Below are 19,475 nucleotides of genomic sequence, written 5' to 3'. Positions count from 1 at the left end.
TAGGCAGGTTTCAAAGCTGTTTTTATACTGACTTCTCTGAACATATTCCTTTGCTAATAAGAACATTATTTTTTGTAGCTAACATTTTTCTCATTCTTGGATTCTTTTTCTTAGTTAAAAAAGTTTTAATTCCAGTATAGTTAAAATACTGTGTTATATTAATTTCAGGTATACAGTATAGTGATTCAGCGATTTTGTATATTGCTCAGTGTTCATCATGATAACTGTACTTTTAATCTTCTTCACCTACCATCCCTGTGGTAACCATCAGTCTGTTCTCTAAAGTTAAGAGTCTGTAATTTGGTTTGTCTCTTTTTTTCTTTTAGTTTCTTTGTTTTCTAAATTCCACATGAATTAAACCATATGGTATTTGTCTTTCTCTGACTGACTTATTTAATTTAGCATTATACTCTCTAGATCCATCTATGTTGTTGCAAATGTCAAGATTTCGTTCTTTTTTATGGCTGAGTAATAGTCCATTGTGTGTATATACCACATCTTTATTCATCTATCAGTGGACCCTTTGGTTGCTTCCATAATTTGGCTATTGCAAATAGTACTGCAGTAAACATAGGGGTGCATCCGTCTTTTCCAATTAGTGTTTTCATATTCTTTGAGTAAATATCCAGTAGGGGATTTACTGAATTATGTGGTAATTGTATTTTTAATTTTTTGAGGAATGTCCGTACTGTGTTTCACAGGGGCTGCTTCACTTTGCATTCCTACCAACTGCATGAAAGGTCCTTTTTCTCCATATGCTTGCCAACACTTGTTTCTTGTGTTTTTGATTTTAGCTATTCTGACAGGTGTGGTTTGCATTTCCCTGATGATAGAATGTTGAGCATCATTTCACGTGTCTGTTGGCCATCCAGATGTCTTATCTAGAGAAATGTCTCTTCCTGTCTTCTGCCCATTTTTGATTGGATCATTTGGGGTGTTTGTGTGTTGTATAAGTTCTTTATGTATTTTGGATATTAACCCTTTATCTGATACATCATTTGCAAATAGCATCTCCCATTCAGGAAGTTGTCTTTGAGTTTTATTGATTGTTTCCTTTGCTGTACAGAAGTGTTTTATTTTGATGTAGTCCCAATGGTTTATTTTTTGCTTTTTGTTTCCTTCGCCTGAGGAGGCATATCTAGAAGAGTGTTGCTAAGGCCAATGTCCAAGAAATTACTACCTGTGCTATTAGGATTTTTATGGTTTCAGGTCTCATGTTTAAGTCCTTAACTCATTTTGAGTTTATATTTATGCATGATGTAAGAAAGTGGTCCATTTTCATTCTTCTGCATGTAGCTGTCCAGTTTTCCCAACACCATTTGTTGAAGAGACTCTCTGGATTCTAATTCTTAGGACTTTTTGGTAATAATGGTAACTGCATGGCACTTACAAGACAAGGACTGCATAGTTAGAGCATATTCATACAAAACTGGACTTAGAATGATTTTGAAGTTTCTTCCTCAAAATAAAATTTCTGGATAAATTATAAGCAATACTGGAAAGCAGCTGATATTTTTTTTTTCCTGCTCAAAACTTCTGATACTACTTGTTTTCATCACTATTGTTAGCCACTCCGTTTCCCTTACCATTTTGTTCTTTTCCATAATGGTAAAAACATAAAATCATAGCAGGCAGACAAAACTACAGAGACAGAGAATCGGTTAGTGGTCACGAGGGGTCATTTAAAAAATATCTTGTAAACAAAAACCTTATTTGAACAACAAGAAGCTTTACCTACAGGGAAACTTAGGGTCAATTTCTTTAGAGTGATTCATCATTTCTTAGAGACAACTGCCATTGCCAAATAGATGAATTGTTTTGACAGAATTAAAAGGAAAACATTGAAACTATCTAAATAAATAAGTTGTGCAAGAATTTTTTCTGCATTTTTAAATTTTTGTTAACAATGAGAGCAAAGTAATTTACTTGAGTACAAAGAAAACAAATGGACTCAACATGCCACTAGTGGGGAATAGAGTATTTACATTTCTCCCTCTTACCATTTGATATTGATTAAAATATATTTTTGGTTATTTATTTTTTAAGCATTATACCTGTGTACGTATACTAGGAGTAGGGGTAAAAAATTTTTATGGGAAAAACACACTGTAGTAATTGTAAAGTTGCAGAATTCTGTTGCACTTTTCTAGTTGTGTGTGTTCTGCTCATGGGCATGAGGGGGCCTGGTTCTGGATTAAAGATCATCTTTGATTGAACATCTATAGTATTTTGCTGGAACCACTGCAGTTGTATGTTTTTCTGCATTTCCAACTGAGTGAATATGTCACTTTTCTTATTTAGGGAACCATCAAAACACAGTCTGATTTTTCTCATTAGAAGCCAAATCCTTAAAACAGGTTTTCTTTAATTTATCAAGTGAGGCTCCATCCTGTGTGTTGCCAGCTCCAGATAATTATGTTCATCGTATTCAGCCTCGATTCGTTTCTTGGACTTTTCATTGGTCCCTATTTTATGGAAAACTGTTAGGTTGACACAGAAGGAACAAGATCATACCAAGAAGAGTGGAAACAATCCTTGGATACTTTTTAAATAAAAAGTCTGAACTTTAAAAGAAGGTCTGAACTTTTAAGTAGAATGGTATCATCTGTAATTTTTTATTACCTTCCAATAACAATCAATGAGTGGACTCTAGTAAGCAAGATATTTGATTCTTGGATTAATTTCCCACTCTGGGAAGCAGTTAAATGTTTAGATGTTGGAAAGGCAACAAGACAAATCCATGAGTATTTGACATTCTTTTTTAATTCTTCTTAGTCATAAGCACATCATTTTACACTAGGTTTATGGTGGTGAAATTTTGTTTGAATATAATTTATGAGATCAGAGTTTCAAAGACCTCTTTCCCTTTCAGTTCTGTGTTGGTATTTTCTGTGATTATTTGTTTTTTATCAGAGGCATTGAAATTTCCTTCAAAAAGAAATTCTTCTTTCTGGGTTTGGTGATAAATACTTATTACTGGCTTAGGGCTTGTTTTTCTTTTATGAACTCATTTTCCTCTGTGGTTGTCTGTTGGTTAGTTATGGGACTTTCCTTTTCGTTCTTACTGTAATGTAATTCTTTTTTTTTTTTTTTAAGTTTTTATTGAATTCCGGTTAACATACACTGCTGTATTAGTTTCAGGTGAACAATATAGTGATTCAGCACTTCCGTAAATACCCTGTGCTCATTCCAACAAGTGCACTCCTTAATTCCCATCACCTATTGCCCCAGATCCTCCCACCCACCTCCCCTCTGGTAACCATCAGTTCATTCTCCATAGTTTAGAGTCTGTTTCTTGGCTTTTGTCTCTCTCTTTTCCTTTTGTTCTGTTGTTTTGTTTCTTAAATTCCACTGTAATGTAATTCTTTCGAAGTTGAAAATAGCCCAGTGAAGAGACTGGCAGAGCATTCCAGGTGGTAAGAGTTTCTCCAACCTAGAATGGATTTCGCTGCTCTGGGAATGGCATTTCTCTGCCATAGTATATTTGGTTCAGTGTTAAATAAATACTACCCTGTAAGAAATAAAGTTATAATTTAAACACAAATTTTTCTCCATAAGGGACTACCCTCTTTAAATTGATCTAATCTTAGTTGTACCCTGTTCTTTTACTTCCCTTTAAACTAATTGTCTGAATCTGTTACCCACTTCTACCTCTCCATGGTAAATTTTCTGTACAAACTGAGAGGAACTGTTTCTCAGAGAAACAAATCAGGTTTCATTTGAAAGGGGGTTTCCCTTTGGTTTGCACAAAAATTGTAAAGATTTTTAAAGATTTCACATATATATCTTTGTATATAAATGTTTTTCATATGTGTTATATATAATAAATGTGTTACCTTTTAAAGAAAAATCTGAATATGAACTTCTTGAAATTTAATGCAAAAAAAATCTGGTTTAAATCTGACCATTAAAAATAATTTATTTAGATATGTTTCTTAAAAAAGATCCAGGTCATTTTTTTTTTTCACATTAGTATATTATACCCCGTTGAGAATTTTTCATAAGTGACATAGAGGTCCTAGCTGCTTTTTATGATATCAAGGGCAATCCTGTAATATTTACATTTATATATTTATAGCTATTCTCTGCTTAATTATGCTCAATATATGAAAATCCATATCTTGAATAGAAGATGACTGCTCAAGAGTTAGTCTGGCAGATTTTTTTTTTTTTTTAGATTTTATTTATTTATGTTGACACAGAGAGAGTGATCACAAGCAGGCAGAGAGGCAGGCAGAGAGAGAGGGAAAAGTAGGCTCCCTGCCAAGCAGAGAGCCCGATGTGGGGCTCGATCCCAGGACCCCGAGGTCATGACCTGAGCCGAAGGCAGAGGCCCAAACCACTGAGCCACCCAGGTGCCCGATCTGGCGGATTTTAAACATGAATTATTCACAAAATTATGAATTACCGTTAGTTTCACTTACTGCCCTGATACATAAGAAGTGGCTGTGTCTTATGCATTAAAATATTCTTAATTTATGCTTTATTGGACTTACATAATTAAAATGCTAGTAGATTAAAAATAATTGCTGTTTATTTCTACAGACTTATAAGATTTTCTACTTTCTTTTTCTCTAACAGATATAAGCTTACCAAAGTCGGCCACAATATGCTATACAGCTGCCTTGCTCAAAGCAAGAGCTGTCTCTGACAAGTAAGTAAATAATGACTTGTGCGGTACTAACTCTCTGACTCAACTTAAGGAGATGTGTTGCCTCTGAGGGCTTTCTCTGGAAGTTTCTCTTAGTCTTTGAGACCCCCGCTTATGAGCATGCATTTTCTAAAACCTGCTGATCTTTTCTTTCACTACTAGAAGGAGGGAATATATATCCCCAGGTATCGTAAGGGTGTATGGGTCCCTAAAGAGGGATTTATGTGAAATTTCATACCTCTGAGGTGACTTTTTTTTTTTTTTTTTTTTTTTTGCCAGACAGTAGATACCGAAAGGCCTGCTTGGGACTTACACAAAATGCCTTCCTTTTATTCATTTTTTGCGTATTCCTCTTCCTTCAGCAATCCATGACCTGGTAGTAGCCCTAACAAACATGTGAGATGGCAGAGGGGTTGATCATCTTCCATTCTTTGACTCCTCAGTTCCCAACTAACTGCCGACCCAGGGTCTGTTGGCTTTGAGTTGTCATCTCAGTGGGACCTTTGCCCATTTTATTCAGGCAGGTGACTTTGGCCTAGAGAATTTCCATAAACACCCGAGATGACTGGCAGGTGAAAGAGAACAGTTGGCTTAACTGTTTTTGAGTTCACAAATGCTTGTTTCCCTGATATAATCCCTCTGAAGCACTGAAAAGCAGATCCCAGGAAAAGAAAACAGCCTCTGCTATGTCAGACAGGTTTGCTGTTAAGTGTGTGTGCACTTCAAGACCGAAGTAATTTTCTTTCATTCTTTTTTATCCTGTAGATCGCCAGTACCTACTGCAACATCTTTTCTCCCTACACAGCGACTCCAGCTTGGGAGGGCAGGGCCAGGGTTGTCACAGCTTCCCCTGTGGTGTCTGCCTGCCAAGCACAGCTCTGGAGTTAGCCCTGGGTGTGAGGTGAGAAAGAGATTGCATGGTCTGGTTTTTTTCATTCACTCGGGCAGGTGTCTCGCCCGCAGTTTGGGCACGCACACCCCCTGCCGGAACGGCCCCAAGCAGGCTGGCCTGCGGTGGACGCTGCCTTGCAGCACTGACATTGGGTTGGGAGCCTCCTTGAAAATTCTCCCCAGTTCTGTTTTTAACCAAGTACGCTCTTCTGTAACCTAGTTTTCTCTTTTGCCTATACTGTCTGCCCTCGTCAGTCCTACCCCCTCCCCTGACCTAAGCAGGTACCTCCTAGAACATTTAGATTAGCTATTTAGACAGACAGACTTGACAGCCGAATTTAATTCCTGCCAAGACTAGATGCAAGCACGCTTTCTGCTTCTGCTGGGGTTTTTGTTGGCCTCGGTCTTAAGGGTCACTCAGAGGTTCCATGTAGTGGAGGTTTGGAGAGCTCATGCCATTGACTCGCTGTGGTTTTATGGGCCCTTGACGTGTAGACGCCTTTCCGGGTTGATGCCCAAGCAGTGGTCCCAACTGGATGGTGTTTGTCTTTCTGCTTTTCAGATTCTCTCCCGAGGCTGCATCTCGGCGGGGGCTGAGCACAGCAGAGATGAATGCAGTAGAGGCCATTCATAGAGCTGTGGAATTCAATCCTCACGTGCCAAAAGTGAGTCTGTGGAATCCCCACAGGAACTCGTTACGATGGTAGAGAAAGTGTTCAGTGACCACAATGTCATGTCTCGAATACACCCAGTAGAAAAAAATGAATTGCAGCCATTGAATGTTGAGGCCCTGTATAGTCCATGGTTATCAGCTTCATTTTTAAGCAAAAGCTCCATTCAAGAAGCTTTGGGCCGATTTGGGGGCTTTATATAATTAGGGTAAATTGATAGACCTGGCTTAGGCAGGTCAGGCCAGGAAGCCTGAAATTGGCAAACCACGGAGATCCCAAGAGTGTTGATGCATTTTATAGGAATTTCACACCAGTTGCAGTCTTAACTTATACCCAACTTGGGAAATGAACCTAGTTTTGAATATAAATGGTAAAAAAAAAAAAATACTGATTAATGTGACATTCTGTGTCTCTATAAATAAATAATTGTTAATCTATTGGCAAGAAAATAGGAAGGAGAACCTCAAAGTATGAAGTAGTATTTTTCTTTTGACTTGTGAGTGCCATTTTAGGGTATACTTAGTAGGAAATGTTTATCTTAATTTTTAACCACATGATTGACAATACCCAGTGTTTCCCATATATTTTGTTCTTGAATTTTATTTTGAAAGGGAGTCAAATCACAATAGAGGATATTTCTGTAATCTTTTATTTAGGAGATGGATGTGTATTTATAATTTACCTATATTTGAGTACCTGCTATGTGAGAGGCACATTGCTGAGTGCTATTTTCCACTTCTCAATGTTATAAAGCACGTTTTGACCTCTGGGAAATGATTCACACAGGGTACCTCAGGCATAGTTGTCTTTCAAATTTCTGAGGAAGAGTTTCACTGGCAAAAAATGACCAAGGAAGGCTATTTTGTTTTCTTACAGTACTGTGGCAAGAGGGTTGTGTATGTGTGCATGTGTGTGTGTATGTGAGGATTTGTAGCGTTACCTACTTTTATTTATTTTGTTGATATCTCAGTGACAGAGATAGGTGACCTAACGTCATTTCTGAGCTTTGATTCAGGTCATGCTCGTTGTCTCGCAAAACAGAAATCCGAACAATGGTGCACAGTGCCACAGCTAGTAAAGGATCCACTCTAGTTCCAGTGGATAGTGACCAACATAGTACTTGTAGACTTAGGATAAAATGTGTTTCTTTATTTAACATCTTTTCGGCTAAGTTAAGAATGTTCATTCCAATTTGATTAAATTTTAAAGCTAATCATGAAAATATTGTCCTGAATTACACAGTCGACTTAGGTCATCAATTACTATTTATTGAATGCCATATCCAATTCAGAGTTATTCTATGAGCATAAATAAGCTCTTCTAGAAGTAGCATTGAGCAGTAGAGTCCTAGATTCTGAGACAAAAACTTGGGTTCAAGTTCTGGTTCTGTCATTCGTTAGCCATGGGAGTTTGGGGCTTAGCATCTCTGAACTCTAAAGTTTTCCCTCATTTTTCAGATGAAAATAAAAATATAAATCTTGCCTTTTGTGATAAAGACCAATTGAGATAATATAGTCAAAGTTCTTTGAAAAACTTCAATATTGTATGTTCATAAAGTATTAAAATTATTGATATTGGACTTGTTGGAGGCCCCTCAAGTCTGGACACTGGCTCCTAACTCTTCCAGTTATCCCAGAGCTTTGTCATCTTAGTGCATAAGGTAAGAAACTGGTACTTGCTGGTAGATATTTAAGGAGAAGATGTAGTGTAATTTTATGATAAGGGTCTTAAATGGTTGATTGAGCCTTTTGAAGAGTATTAAAAGCCCCAAGAAATAGTTTAAGGCTACCTTGGAAGATTTTGACCTAGTCAGCTAGCACTCCACCTGCAAAATAAAATTCTTTCTAAAAGTGGGAATATTTGAAATATTTGATTTCACTCTACTTGTTAACTGGAGAAAAGATAGGGTGCATAGGTAAGCTGATTCCCTACCACTTTGCTTTGTTGGTTATTGTGCTGAGGAGAAACTTGTTTCCAGATCTCCTTCATCTATTGACATTTCCATGGGGAAAAGGCCCTGTGAGTCACTGTTCAGAATTATGTCCAGAATTAACCACAAACCTCTGGTACATGTGTACTATTTGCAAGCTGTTGTAAACATCCTTTATACATGATCTATTTTTTGGACTGCTTGCTAATACTTTAGTAAACACACACACACACTACACATATGTGTAGACACATACACACACAGGTGCCTTTTCAGGCAGAAGGTAGCCTTAATTCTAATGAGACATCAATGAAAGATAAGAACTCTTAGGCTCTTGGTGTAAGAAGGGACCTCAGAGATCATCTAGGACACCTTCCCATCCTCAGCTTGAATCTCTCCTCGTAGTGATATTGTGATGATTATTTTTAATACTGGTTTTTATTGCATGTTTACTGTGTGCCAAGCATAGTGGTAAGTGAATTGCATATGCCTTCTCATTTATTTTGCGTCACAACACTGGTGAGGCGTATCGGACTATTAACCCTGCTCCACAGATGAGGGCGCTGCAGGTTTGGAGAGGTTAAGTGACCTTCTCTCGGTCACACAGCTAGTAAGTGACAGAGTCTGAACTGGTTCTGGGTTCTCTCACACTTCAGTATCACCCTATTACCCCCCCCAACCCCGCCATCCCACCAAGTTTCAGACCAGCCTAGACTTGAAGCCTTTAAATGATGGCGAGCACGTGACTTCCCAAGGCACTCGTGGACAATTCAGATTTCCTCAAGATAGTCTCCTATCTTAAACACTTCCACGGCTTCACAGGAAGTCATCAGTGGTCTACCAGAGGAATTTTTAGCAACGGCATGCTGTTAGAAGGAGAAAAACACCAAATAGAATAGCTGAGAACTGCCTTCCGTGAGTGTCCAGCTTAGGTCTATCTGGTATTCTATTAAGCAGAGGTGCATAGTTAATATTTCAACATCCAGTGAAAAATATAATTATTTACTCCAGGAGGGTTACTCTTAGGAACACTCTTCACCTGCAGATGTGTGAAGTAGGGAGTCTCCTACACACACCTCAGGACCAGGAAGTAAATAAAAATAGTAAAAAGCCATGGTCCTCTGTTTTGAAGGGAGCCTTGTAAGTAGTCAGGTATACCTAAAACACAAGGATTTCTGAGGCTTTAGATTGTAGCAGATTATAAAGAGGAAGCAGCCCAGAGGCTCATTATTATAAACCGAATTGTGTGACTCCCCGCCTGATGGACTGCAGCTGCGTCCCCAGCCCTACAAAGGAAGATATAAACTCCGTGAATGGTTCTTCCAGATTTTTTTTTATAATGTGACCCAACTTGTTTATCACTTTCTCTAGCTACTTCTAATAGTTTGTTCATTGTTCCAGAAAGATTCTCCTCCTCTTCCTTCTTTGCTTCCTCTGAGGTTATTGTACTCCTCCTTCACCCCCATCATTAAAAGTCACCACCAGGAAACCTGTTCCTTCCTCATCCCAGAATCAGTCTCTCGGCCCTGTGGTCTCGCACTGCAGTGCATTGATTATGGAATCACTGTTGCCTCTTTGTGGAGGATGACTAGTGGTTTTAGGGTCTTGATGCTGCTGATTTTTGAGAACTGGGGACACAGTTCAAAGAGATGAAATCTCTAAACCATTAGAGGATGTCTTCCATTTAATGGTATTAAAATAAAAGCTTTGGATTTAAAGGGAATATTCTTCATTTTTTAAAGAAAATTTCACTTAAGTTGCTGGACAAATGAAGGGCTGAGCTCATCTCTGTTCTGTATCTTCATCTATATGTTGTTATAGTTTATTAGATTTTTAGTTTTAGTTTTTTCTCCTGCTTTCCTTGCGTATATGCTTCCCCACCCACTCTGATCTATTTTGTTTCCCTTGCAGCACAGGAGCTTTTTATTTTGATACAGTCCCATGTGTGTATTTTGCTTTTGGAGTCTATGCTTTTGGTGTCCTACTCAAGAAATCATTAGCAATGTCGAGATTTATGTGGGAGGATGGTGCTTTTCTGTCAGTGATTCATCACTCTGCAAGAATCTGAGTTTTCACTAGTGCTCCATACTCTTAGGATGCTGTGTCTACACTGCAAGTCTTTCCCTGTGAAGAGACTCCTTCTTGGCTTAGAGGCTATTTCATTAACTCCTTTAGGGTGCTAAAGACAAATTTCATTTTCTGACACCTTTCCAAAACAAGACTAATGTACTGGTTCGTTACAAGCAGCATTAGACTTTTTTTTTTGCCCCCTGTACTGGTGGTGTAAAAATAAATTTCTGTATTAGAAAAAGGTATAAAGACATTTTTCATAATCCTGTCATCTAATCCTATTTAAGACTCTTTCTAGCCTTATTTTCCTGTGCATTTTTAATACTTAGGAATCAGAGTCACATGACATATACATATTTTAAAAAATCAACATGGGGCTCTAAACTTGAACTTTGTGTTAGGGTATTGGGGGTATATTTATTCTTTTTGGAAGAGGATCATCAGATTTTCATGGTTCTCTGACCTTAAAAAGGCTATCTTCTAACCTGACGTTAAAGCCCAAGTCTTTTAACCTTGTGCCTTCAGACACTCTAAAATATTCTCAGTAACTGTTTTCTGGATGATTTACTTCCTCATTTTTTTATCATAAAAAATACAAATAATGAAATCTACCTCAACAAATTTTTGAGTATTATTAACTGTATGTACATTGTTGTTAGAACTTTTCATCTTGCATATCTGGAACTCCATACTCATTGAACCAGGACCTCTCCATTTCTCCCTTTTCCTCCCGGCCCCAGATAACCACTTTCTACTTTCTGCTTATGTGAGTGTGAATACTTTAGATAGGTCACATTGGTTGAATCCTTAGTATTTGTCCTGTGACTGGCTTATCTCATCTCACGTGATGTCCTACAGGTTCATCCACGTCACAGCACAGGACAGGATTCCCTTCTTTAAGGCTGAATAATATTCCATTGTGATGTATATCACATTTTCTTTATCCATTCATCTGTTGATGGAAATTTAGGTTGTTGCCACTTTTTTGGCTATTGTGAATAATGCTGCAGTAAACATTGACGTGCAAATACCTCTTCAAGATCCTGTTTTCAGTTCTTTTGGATGAATGCCACAGTGGCTTTGCTGGGTCATATGGCAATACAATTTTAATATTTTTTATTTTTTTAGACTTGAATTATTTATTTGACAGGGAGGGAGAGAGCACAAGCTTGGGGAGCAGCAGGCAGAGGGGAAGGGAGAAGCAGGCTCCTTGCTGAGCAGAGAGCCTGATGTGGGGCTCAATCCCAGGACTCTGGGATCATGACCTGAGTCACCCAAACAACTGAGCCACCCAGGCACCCCGCTATTTTAATTTTTTGAGGAACCTCCATACTGTTTTCCACAGTGGCTGCACCAGTTTGCATTCCCACTAACAGTGCACAAGAGTTCCAGTTTTTCCACTTTCTCACCAACACTTGTCATAGTCTTTTTTTTTTTTTTTTTTGGACAGTGGCCTCACACATCCTAACTTGTATGAGATGATAGCTCATTGTGGTTTTGATTTATACTTCTCTGATAATTTGTGATATTGAGCATTTTTTTTTTTTTTTGAGAGAGAGTGAGTGAGTGAGTTGGGGGAGGGAGAGAGAGAAAATCTTAAACAGGCTCCATGCCTAGTGGGGAGCCTGATGGGTGTGGCTCCATCTCCTGACCCTGAGATCATGATGTGAGCTGAAATCAAGAATCGGATGCTTAACTGACCGAGCCACCCAGGCACTGCCGAGCATCTTTTCATGTACCTGTTGACCATCTGTATGTTTCCTTTGGAGAAATGGCTATTGATGTCTTTTGTCCATTTATTTTTCAAGTTATTTTGCTTTGTTTTGTTTATTTGCTATTTGAATTGTAGGCATTTCCTGTGTATCTTGGATGTCAACGCCTTATCAAGTGTATAGTTTGCAAATATTTTCTCCCATTCCATAGGTTGCTGTTTCACTCTGTTGTTGGTTTTCTATGCTGTACAGTGGCTCTTTGTTTAGATAGAGGCCCACTTATCTATTTTTACTTCTGTTACCTATTCTTTTTGTGTTCCATCCAAGAAATCATTGCCAAGACCAATATTATGAGGCATCTCCCTTCTTCTAGGGGTTTTATAGTTTTGGGTCTTTTTTTTTTTTTTAGATTTTATTTATTTATTTGATAGACAGAGATCACAAGTAGGCAGAGAGGCAGGCAGAGAGAGAGGCTGGGGTGGGGGGAGGTGGGGAAGCAGGCTCCCTGCTGAGCAGAGAACCCGATGCAGGGCTGGATCCCAGGACCCTGAGATCATGACCCAAGCTGAAGGCAGAGGCTTTAACCCACTGAGCCACCCAGATGCCCCTATAGTTTTGGGTCTTACATTTAAATCTTTAATGCAGGGGCGCCTGGGTGGCTCAGTGGGTTAAAGCTTCTGCCTTCAGCTCAGGTCATGATCTCAGGGTCCTGGAATCCAGCCCCACATCGGGCTATCTGCTGAGAAGGAAGCCTGCTTCCCCCTCCCCCCCCCCCCCCCCCCCCCCCGTCTGCTTCTCTGCCTATTTGTGATCTCTGTCTGTCAAATAAATAAATAAAATCTTAAAAAAAATAATAATAAATCTTTAATGCATTTTGAGTTGATTTTTGTGTATTGTTTAAGGTAAAGGTCCAGTTTCATACTTGTGCATGTGGAATCCAGTTTTCTTCACATTATTTATTGAAGAGAATGATTGAATTCTTGTGTCCTCTATTGTAGACATCAGGTGGTCAACTCTAATAGCAAACCTTTTGGGCATAAAGATATTTTGGTCTTTATGTTATTTTCTTAGGATAGATATACACAATGAGAATTACTGAATATCATACAGAAGTACTTCAGGGCTTTTAATGTTTATTGCCAGATGCTTACCAAAAAAAGATTGTAGTAGTTTATACCATCAGCAGGTAACTCCTTCTTTGCCATTTTCTTACACCCTCACCAGTATTGAGCAGTCTGTTTAAAACAGAAAAAAGAAGGAAAACAAAAAAAAATATATGATTTTATGGGGTACAAATGGAATTCTATTCTTGAGTTCGTGTTCCTTTGCCACTGTTAGTAAGGTGGAACATTGTTAGCCATGTGTGTTTATTCTTTTTCTGAATCATCAGGCCATTACATAGACTTCCTATTTTTACCGGGAAAATGTATTAACGTAAAGATAGAGCAAGACATCGTGTCCTAAGTTAGGCAGACCTGTGAGGTGTCATTAACAGGGTCCAGAAGTATTTGAAACAAGGACTCTCACTACTTCTTGTCCACGGGCCGAAGGGAACCATGGGAAGGGAGAGTTGATTAGCTCCCTGCCTATTTCCTTTTTGATAAAATGGGGATAAAAATAAAGGCTTCATAGGTCTGAGGATAAGTAAATGTAATTATATTGCGTAGCTTATCCACACATAGTAGGTACTGGACATGTGTTGGGCCTTCATCATCTTTTCGCTGGTACTTTCAGCTCTATTTTTGTACTTGTTGCCTGGGCTACAGCAGACACTGCCTAGAGAAATGCATTAAGAAGTACTTCTGAAACAACCTAGTATGAAAAGGGACAACTAGAGAGTGTAACAATGGCCCTGCATTGCCTCTGACCTTGAGTCCTCACAGGGTCCCTTTAGGCCTACAGATTTGAGGGGAGGCTCTAGCACGCTCTGGCTATGGCTGTTGTTTTCCAGAATTCCCAGTTTGTAACTTTTGGCTGATTAAGAATTACTTATTACCAACCTCTGTCTCCTACTTTTTGTTTTTTTCTGCCTTGAATGGCTATCCTTGCTCTTTGCCACCAAAACAACAATGACAAGTAACTAATAATGATATTTTAAAGCAATAAACATTTTTCCCTCCTTATACAATCTTATATGAAGCTTTAGTGAACAAAGCGAGTAAAAGTAGACCCACTATGATTGAAACTGGGATGAGAAAGCAAGTAGCCCAGCAACCCCAAGGCACCTGTGCACACAGTTTAGAAAAGAATAGAAGCCTATGACCAGTCACTACCTCTGCAGGAAAATTCCAAGCTTGTGCTGTCCCACCCATAGAACTGGAGGCTCCATACCCATTCTGCTGAGCAGCTGGGGACTGAGGGAGTCCCAAGGGCTTGGGATGCCTGAGTACTGTGGGTGGTGACATTGAGGGGGGAAAATCACCAGCAGCAATGTGTGGAAAGCTTTCATCTTCATTTTGCCTAAAATACTGGCACTAGTAAGTCAGGGTCTCTTCCTCCCAGCCACACAGTGGGGTACAGTGGGCAGCCCCTGAGTGTGCTGGGGGAAGGGAGCTTGCTATGCTCCTGAAGCTCTTTTTACCAGCCTGATAGCCCGGGCTTGACGCAGGAATGACATGAGGATCCAGCCTAAGAGATAGGTAGTTTTTAAATTCTAAGTCTCGGAGTGTGGAAAGTCATGAGAAAATAGAGAGGAAAGAATGAAAAATGTTATGACAGAAATGCATTCCCAATAAAAATTTACACTTTTTTTTTAAAGCTCATCTAATGTTAATCTAGAAACTTATTTCATGGGGATTTTAAGAGGCTTGTGGGGGAAAACATCCTGGTAATTGTATATGCTAATGGAGTATTCACAGGACTTTGTTAGGGTGATGGAAATTCTATTTCATGCAAACACTAATGCAGTCCTCCCTTTATGTCTTGGTAGAGCTGATTGACAGAGTATAAAATTGCTTTTTAATCCAATTTAGGAAACAAAACGTGTAGTGGGTTTCAGCATTTAAAAATGCTTGAAGCATGGAAGCAGAAACTTAAAATCCTCTGGCAGATTGTCTGTTGATATTGTATATCAATGGTACATTTCAGAAATATTATTTCAATATTAATTTCTTTGAAATGAGTCATATTTTGTTCCAAAGCTTTTTTGGATTAGAGTAAGGAGAATGTATTGTGGAAATATGACCCAGAGGAAAGTGAGCAGAAACCAGATTTTAGCCACATTTCTCAGGAACAGATAGTTTCTAAAAGGTCTTTTTCTTTAACAAAAGGCACTATAGCTGCTCCTATCAAGGCCACTGCCATCATGGCCGCCCTACCTTGGTCACCAGATCCTTTGGCCTCTTGTCAAACGCCATCCTATTTCATCTCTTCTTAGCCCTTTGTCCCACTGACCACTTTTTCTACCTCAGGGCCATCTTGGCTCCGAACTGCCTGCTCTCTGGGTCACTCCTGCATTTCTGGGCACTCTCCTTCTACAGTGTTTCCTCCCCTGTCCATCCGTCTGGTTGGTCCTCTAGGAGTATCATTCATTACCCACTCTTTTCTTACTTGAAGCTCTCCTGGGAGATGTCCTGTGCTCCACTGCTCTGGCTTCCGCCTCTCCCTGCACATCCAAATCCCTGTGTCCAGCTTCTCTTCCAGGCTCTAGATCTGCACACCCAGCTGCCTTCAGGCCTTCCCTCCAAGCACTTCAGCTGTCCTCTGGTGTCTTATCTTAGCTAACTATCTCACACTATTCTAGTTTCCTAAACTAGAAATTTCACAGTCCCCCTTTAATGCCTTTTCTTGCCGTCAGATTCAGCCAGGCACCAAATCCTGGAGAAGTCCTCCTCGGTTTAGTCACCCCTCACCCAGACCATGACAGAAGCTTTCTAAGACTTTGCTAATTTCAGTATCTCATCCACTGGACTTGTACATTTCTTTCAAAACCACTGCTGGTACCAGCTCACTTCTTAGCTGCCTGTTATAGCAGATTTCAAACCATCTTCCTAGGAACCCTAAGGATTCCTCGGACCTCTCTTGGGTCTGTCCTCTAGGGTCCCCAACCAGCTTTGTTTTACATCAATTTCATGTATTCTGTTTTAAATTGATCTTTTTCTTTTGAACAAATTGTTTCTGTTTCTCAAAGTTTGAAAACTGTAGAATAACTCGGAGTGGAGATCAGACTCTGGAACACAGGATGGAAGACCTTTTACAGTCTCCTTTTCCTGCTTTCCCTTGGAGAGTAGCGTAAAACCTGAGTTCCAGTGCAGTTTCTGGCACATACCATTTGTACAACTCTGGTCAAGCGACTTAACTTCCCAAAGCCTTCATTTTTTTCCATCTTCAAAATACGAGTCCGATTCCCTGACAAAGTTGTTGGAAGGAGTGCCTGAGCGAATACTTGACACCCATTAGTGCTTGGTCAGCGCTGGGATTGCCTGTCATGTTGGTACCTAAGCACCTCGAGATCATAAGCAGATTATGGCCTTTGATGTTTTGCTGCCGCCGCCCAGCCTTGCAACAGCTTTTTGCCTCCCCTCATCTTTGTGGGTAAACTAACTGAATTAATAAGACTGACTCATACCTTTTCTGCAAAACCTTCTCCGAGATAGTACCCCTCATTTGCTTCCTTAGTACTAAGTCAAGTTGACCCATGAACAATGCTGGGATTGAAAACCCCATTATAACTTTTCAATGCAGTTGAAAAACCCCATTATAACTTTTGACTCCCTAAAAACATAACTACTAATAGCCTACTACTATTAGCTGGAAGCCTTACCGATAACATAAAGTTGAATAATACACATTTTGTATGTTGTATGTATTATATACTATATTCTCAAAATGAAGTAAGCTAGAGAAAAGAATGTTTAAAAAAATCGTAAGAGAAGCTACATTTATAGTATGATACTGCATTTATTGAAAAAAAAAATCTGCCGGGCGCTTGGGTGGTGCAGTTATTTGAGCATCCAATTCTTGGTTTCAGATCAGGTCCTGATCTCAGGGTCATGAGATCGAGCTCCATGTTGGTCTCTGTCCATCTCTGTGCTCAGCGTGGAGTCTGCTTGCTATGGATCTTCCCTCTCCGTCTGCCCCTCCTGTTCACGTTTTTCTCCCTCTCTCAAATAAATAAATCTTGAAAAAAATCTGCATATAAGTGGATGTACACCATTCATACCTACATCATTCAAGGGTCAGCTGTATATACCTTTTACTAAGGCAGTCATCATGTTGAATTTTACACACACACACACCTACAAAGATTAGGGATCATCAGGATAGGGACTTGATTGATTCATGTCCTTGAGGTAAACTGTGGGTGCTGCCATGGGTGTTTCATTACAGTACACTGTGATTGCTCCCCAGTCCTTCCTTGGGATGCACTGTGGACACTCCTGTGTTTTTGAATGAGGCACGGTAACTGATGAATAGATGAGTGAGAGGCAAGCAGCACTTCCCTTGGACGGAGGCCCCCTGAGTGGTGTTCCTGATCACTGGCTGTGGTTTGGCAGTTCAGCTTTGCATTGTGTTTATTTCCAGATTGGTTAGTGACCCCTCAGTAGCTGGTTCATTTCAGCCTATCTGACTCCACTGTAAAATTGCTGAAGGATTTTACCTAAAACCAGATTCAATTATTTGTGGGACATACATACCCAGAAAATACAACTTCCACAGTAATATGAACATTTCATTTTTTTGTTCTTAAAAATAGCTACTATTTCGTGGACATGTATGTGCCAGGTACTGTGTGAATGTTTACGTATATTACCCTACATAGTCTTCAATAGTTAAAATTGGCAAGATGTGTATTATTTTTTTTTTCCAAAGATTTTTATTTTTTTTATTTGACAAGAGAGAAATCACAAGTAGGCAGAGAGAGAGAGAGGAGGAAGCAGGCTCCCCAGTGAGCAGAGAGCCTGATGCGGGGCTCGATCCCAGAACCCTGGGATCATGACCTGAGCCAAAGGCAGAGGCTTTAACCCACTGAGCCACCCAGGCGCCCCAAGATGTGTATTCTTAATATTCTAACAGATGAGCAGGCTGAGGTTGAAAGAAGTTAACTTGTCCAGGACTCAAGAGTGGAACAGTAGGGCTGGGGTTCAGACAGTGGGTCAAAATGGTAGAGGGTGTGTTAGGACGGGGGAGGCATGGGACATGGTACCGTGTACTTCAGTCCCCATCCCAGCGCTCCTCCAGAGAACTATGCTTATGTGGGGTATTTTTGTCCTGTTCCATCGTGTGCCTTACTGAGTATAGGGAGTAGGCAACATTGAGACTCAAAATACATACCTTGTCTTCCAAATAGGACTAATTTTATTCTCTGAAGCCTTTATTTATAAAGTATCCATTCTGGGATTTCAGCCTCTTTCTTCATACCCAGTTGTATATATACAACCATATAAAAGCCATATAAAAATTGCTGTCTCTGGTTATCTTTTTCTTTCATTTGTATGTTTTTTTTTAATGTTTTTGTTGGGTCTAGAAAATAGGTTTGTATTACATATACATACACACACACACAAGCACATATATACATATACACAGAGAAATAAAAATGACTTACAGAGAACTTAGAAAGTACCACAAAAAGCACAAAAGAAATTAATCTCCCATAAAATCAAATATTTAACCTTTAACATTCAATCTCTGACTTTCCAATGTCTTAATGCTTATATATATTTTTTTAATTACCCAAATCATAGTCTGTATGGTACACTCATCTTTTTCTTCATTTAGTAATATGACATGAGCATTTTCTTATGCTAATATTCTTCCACTACCTGATTTATTGGAAGGAACCTGATAGCCATTGTCTAAATGTGCTAAAATTTACCTAAATGTGTTGAATTTACCTAGATTTAGCTAAATGTGCTAAAATTAACCTATATTTGCTCATTTTGTTTGTTCCCATGTTTTTTCCTAATGATTTTCATATGACTTCTATTGTTGGTATTTAAAAATCTGAAAATAGGGGTATGAATTAATTCCTGGACATTAATGTCTATGTGAAGGGTACCTTTGGGATCATTTTCACTCAGATTATTAGAGAATTTTAACACTTTAACAAAAGAGCACTGTCACCTGGGGTATTTGCTAATGGGCCAGCTGTCTCCTGACAGGTGACAAGCCTCTGCTTAAATACGTCCATGAGAAGGCACTACTCAGCTCCTCTTTCTATGTTCTGGCTTTGTATGTTCCTATGGACATAAGGAACTAGATTCTGACAAACAGATTTTGAAAGTTGCTTCTGAAACCTTTTGGAGGCCATACATCAAGATCAATGTGAATTGAGATTCTGGAAGGAAGTTAGAGGCAGGGTAGCCGGCAAGATAGCACGGAATGCTGGCTTAGTTAATAGAAGCCAAATAATTATTACAGACAGGCAGAGGGTGTTCTCTGATTTGCGAGCTACAGTTATTCTAATTGTTTTCTGCATACTTGTGGATAGGGATCTGCCCTCTTCCATTTATTTTTCTCTTGACAAGTAAGATGTGAAATGTTGTTCCATGCCTTTCTAATTTAGACATTGCACATGTTGAGAACTGATCTTGCCAGCCATTTTTAAG

General features: G+C 39.2%; 1 protein-coding gene across 10 annotated transcripts in view; it reads left to right on the top strand.

Annotated features, from left to right (window-relative positions):
* Positions 1-19,475, top strand: part of ST7 (suppression of tumorigenicity 7) — a 237,560-nt gene that overhangs the window by 193,750 nt on the left and 24,335 nt on the right. For 8 of the 10 annotated variants that reach the window (XR_004384181.1, XM_032870768.1, XM_032870787.1 and 5 more), the window contains 2 exons: positions 4,582-4,654; positions 6,105-6,207. Coding sequence is in view for 9 of the 10 variants with exons in the window: in XM_032870768.1 (XP_032726659.1) it covers positions 4,582-4,654; positions 6,105-6,207 (176 nt within the window). In the remaining variant the exon portion in view is untranslated. Of the gene's footprint in view, positions 1-4,581; positions 4,655-5,416; positions 5,553-6,104; positions 6,208-19,475 lie in introns of all 10 variants that reach the window. The other 2 variants (XM_032870822.1, XM_032870813.1) reach the window with 1 other exon arrangement.

The sequence above is a fragment of the Lontra canadensis genome, unplaced genomic scaffold, assembly GCF_010015895.1.
Source record: "Lontra canadensis isolate GAN:19392208 unplaced genomic scaffold, GSC_riverotter_1.0 scaffold2, whole genome shotgun sequence".
NCBI classification, from domain to species: Eukaryota; Metazoa; Chordata; class Mammalia; order Carnivora; family Mustelidae; genus Lontra; species Lontra canadensis.
This window is presented reverse-complemented; position numbering and strand designations above follow the sequence as displayed.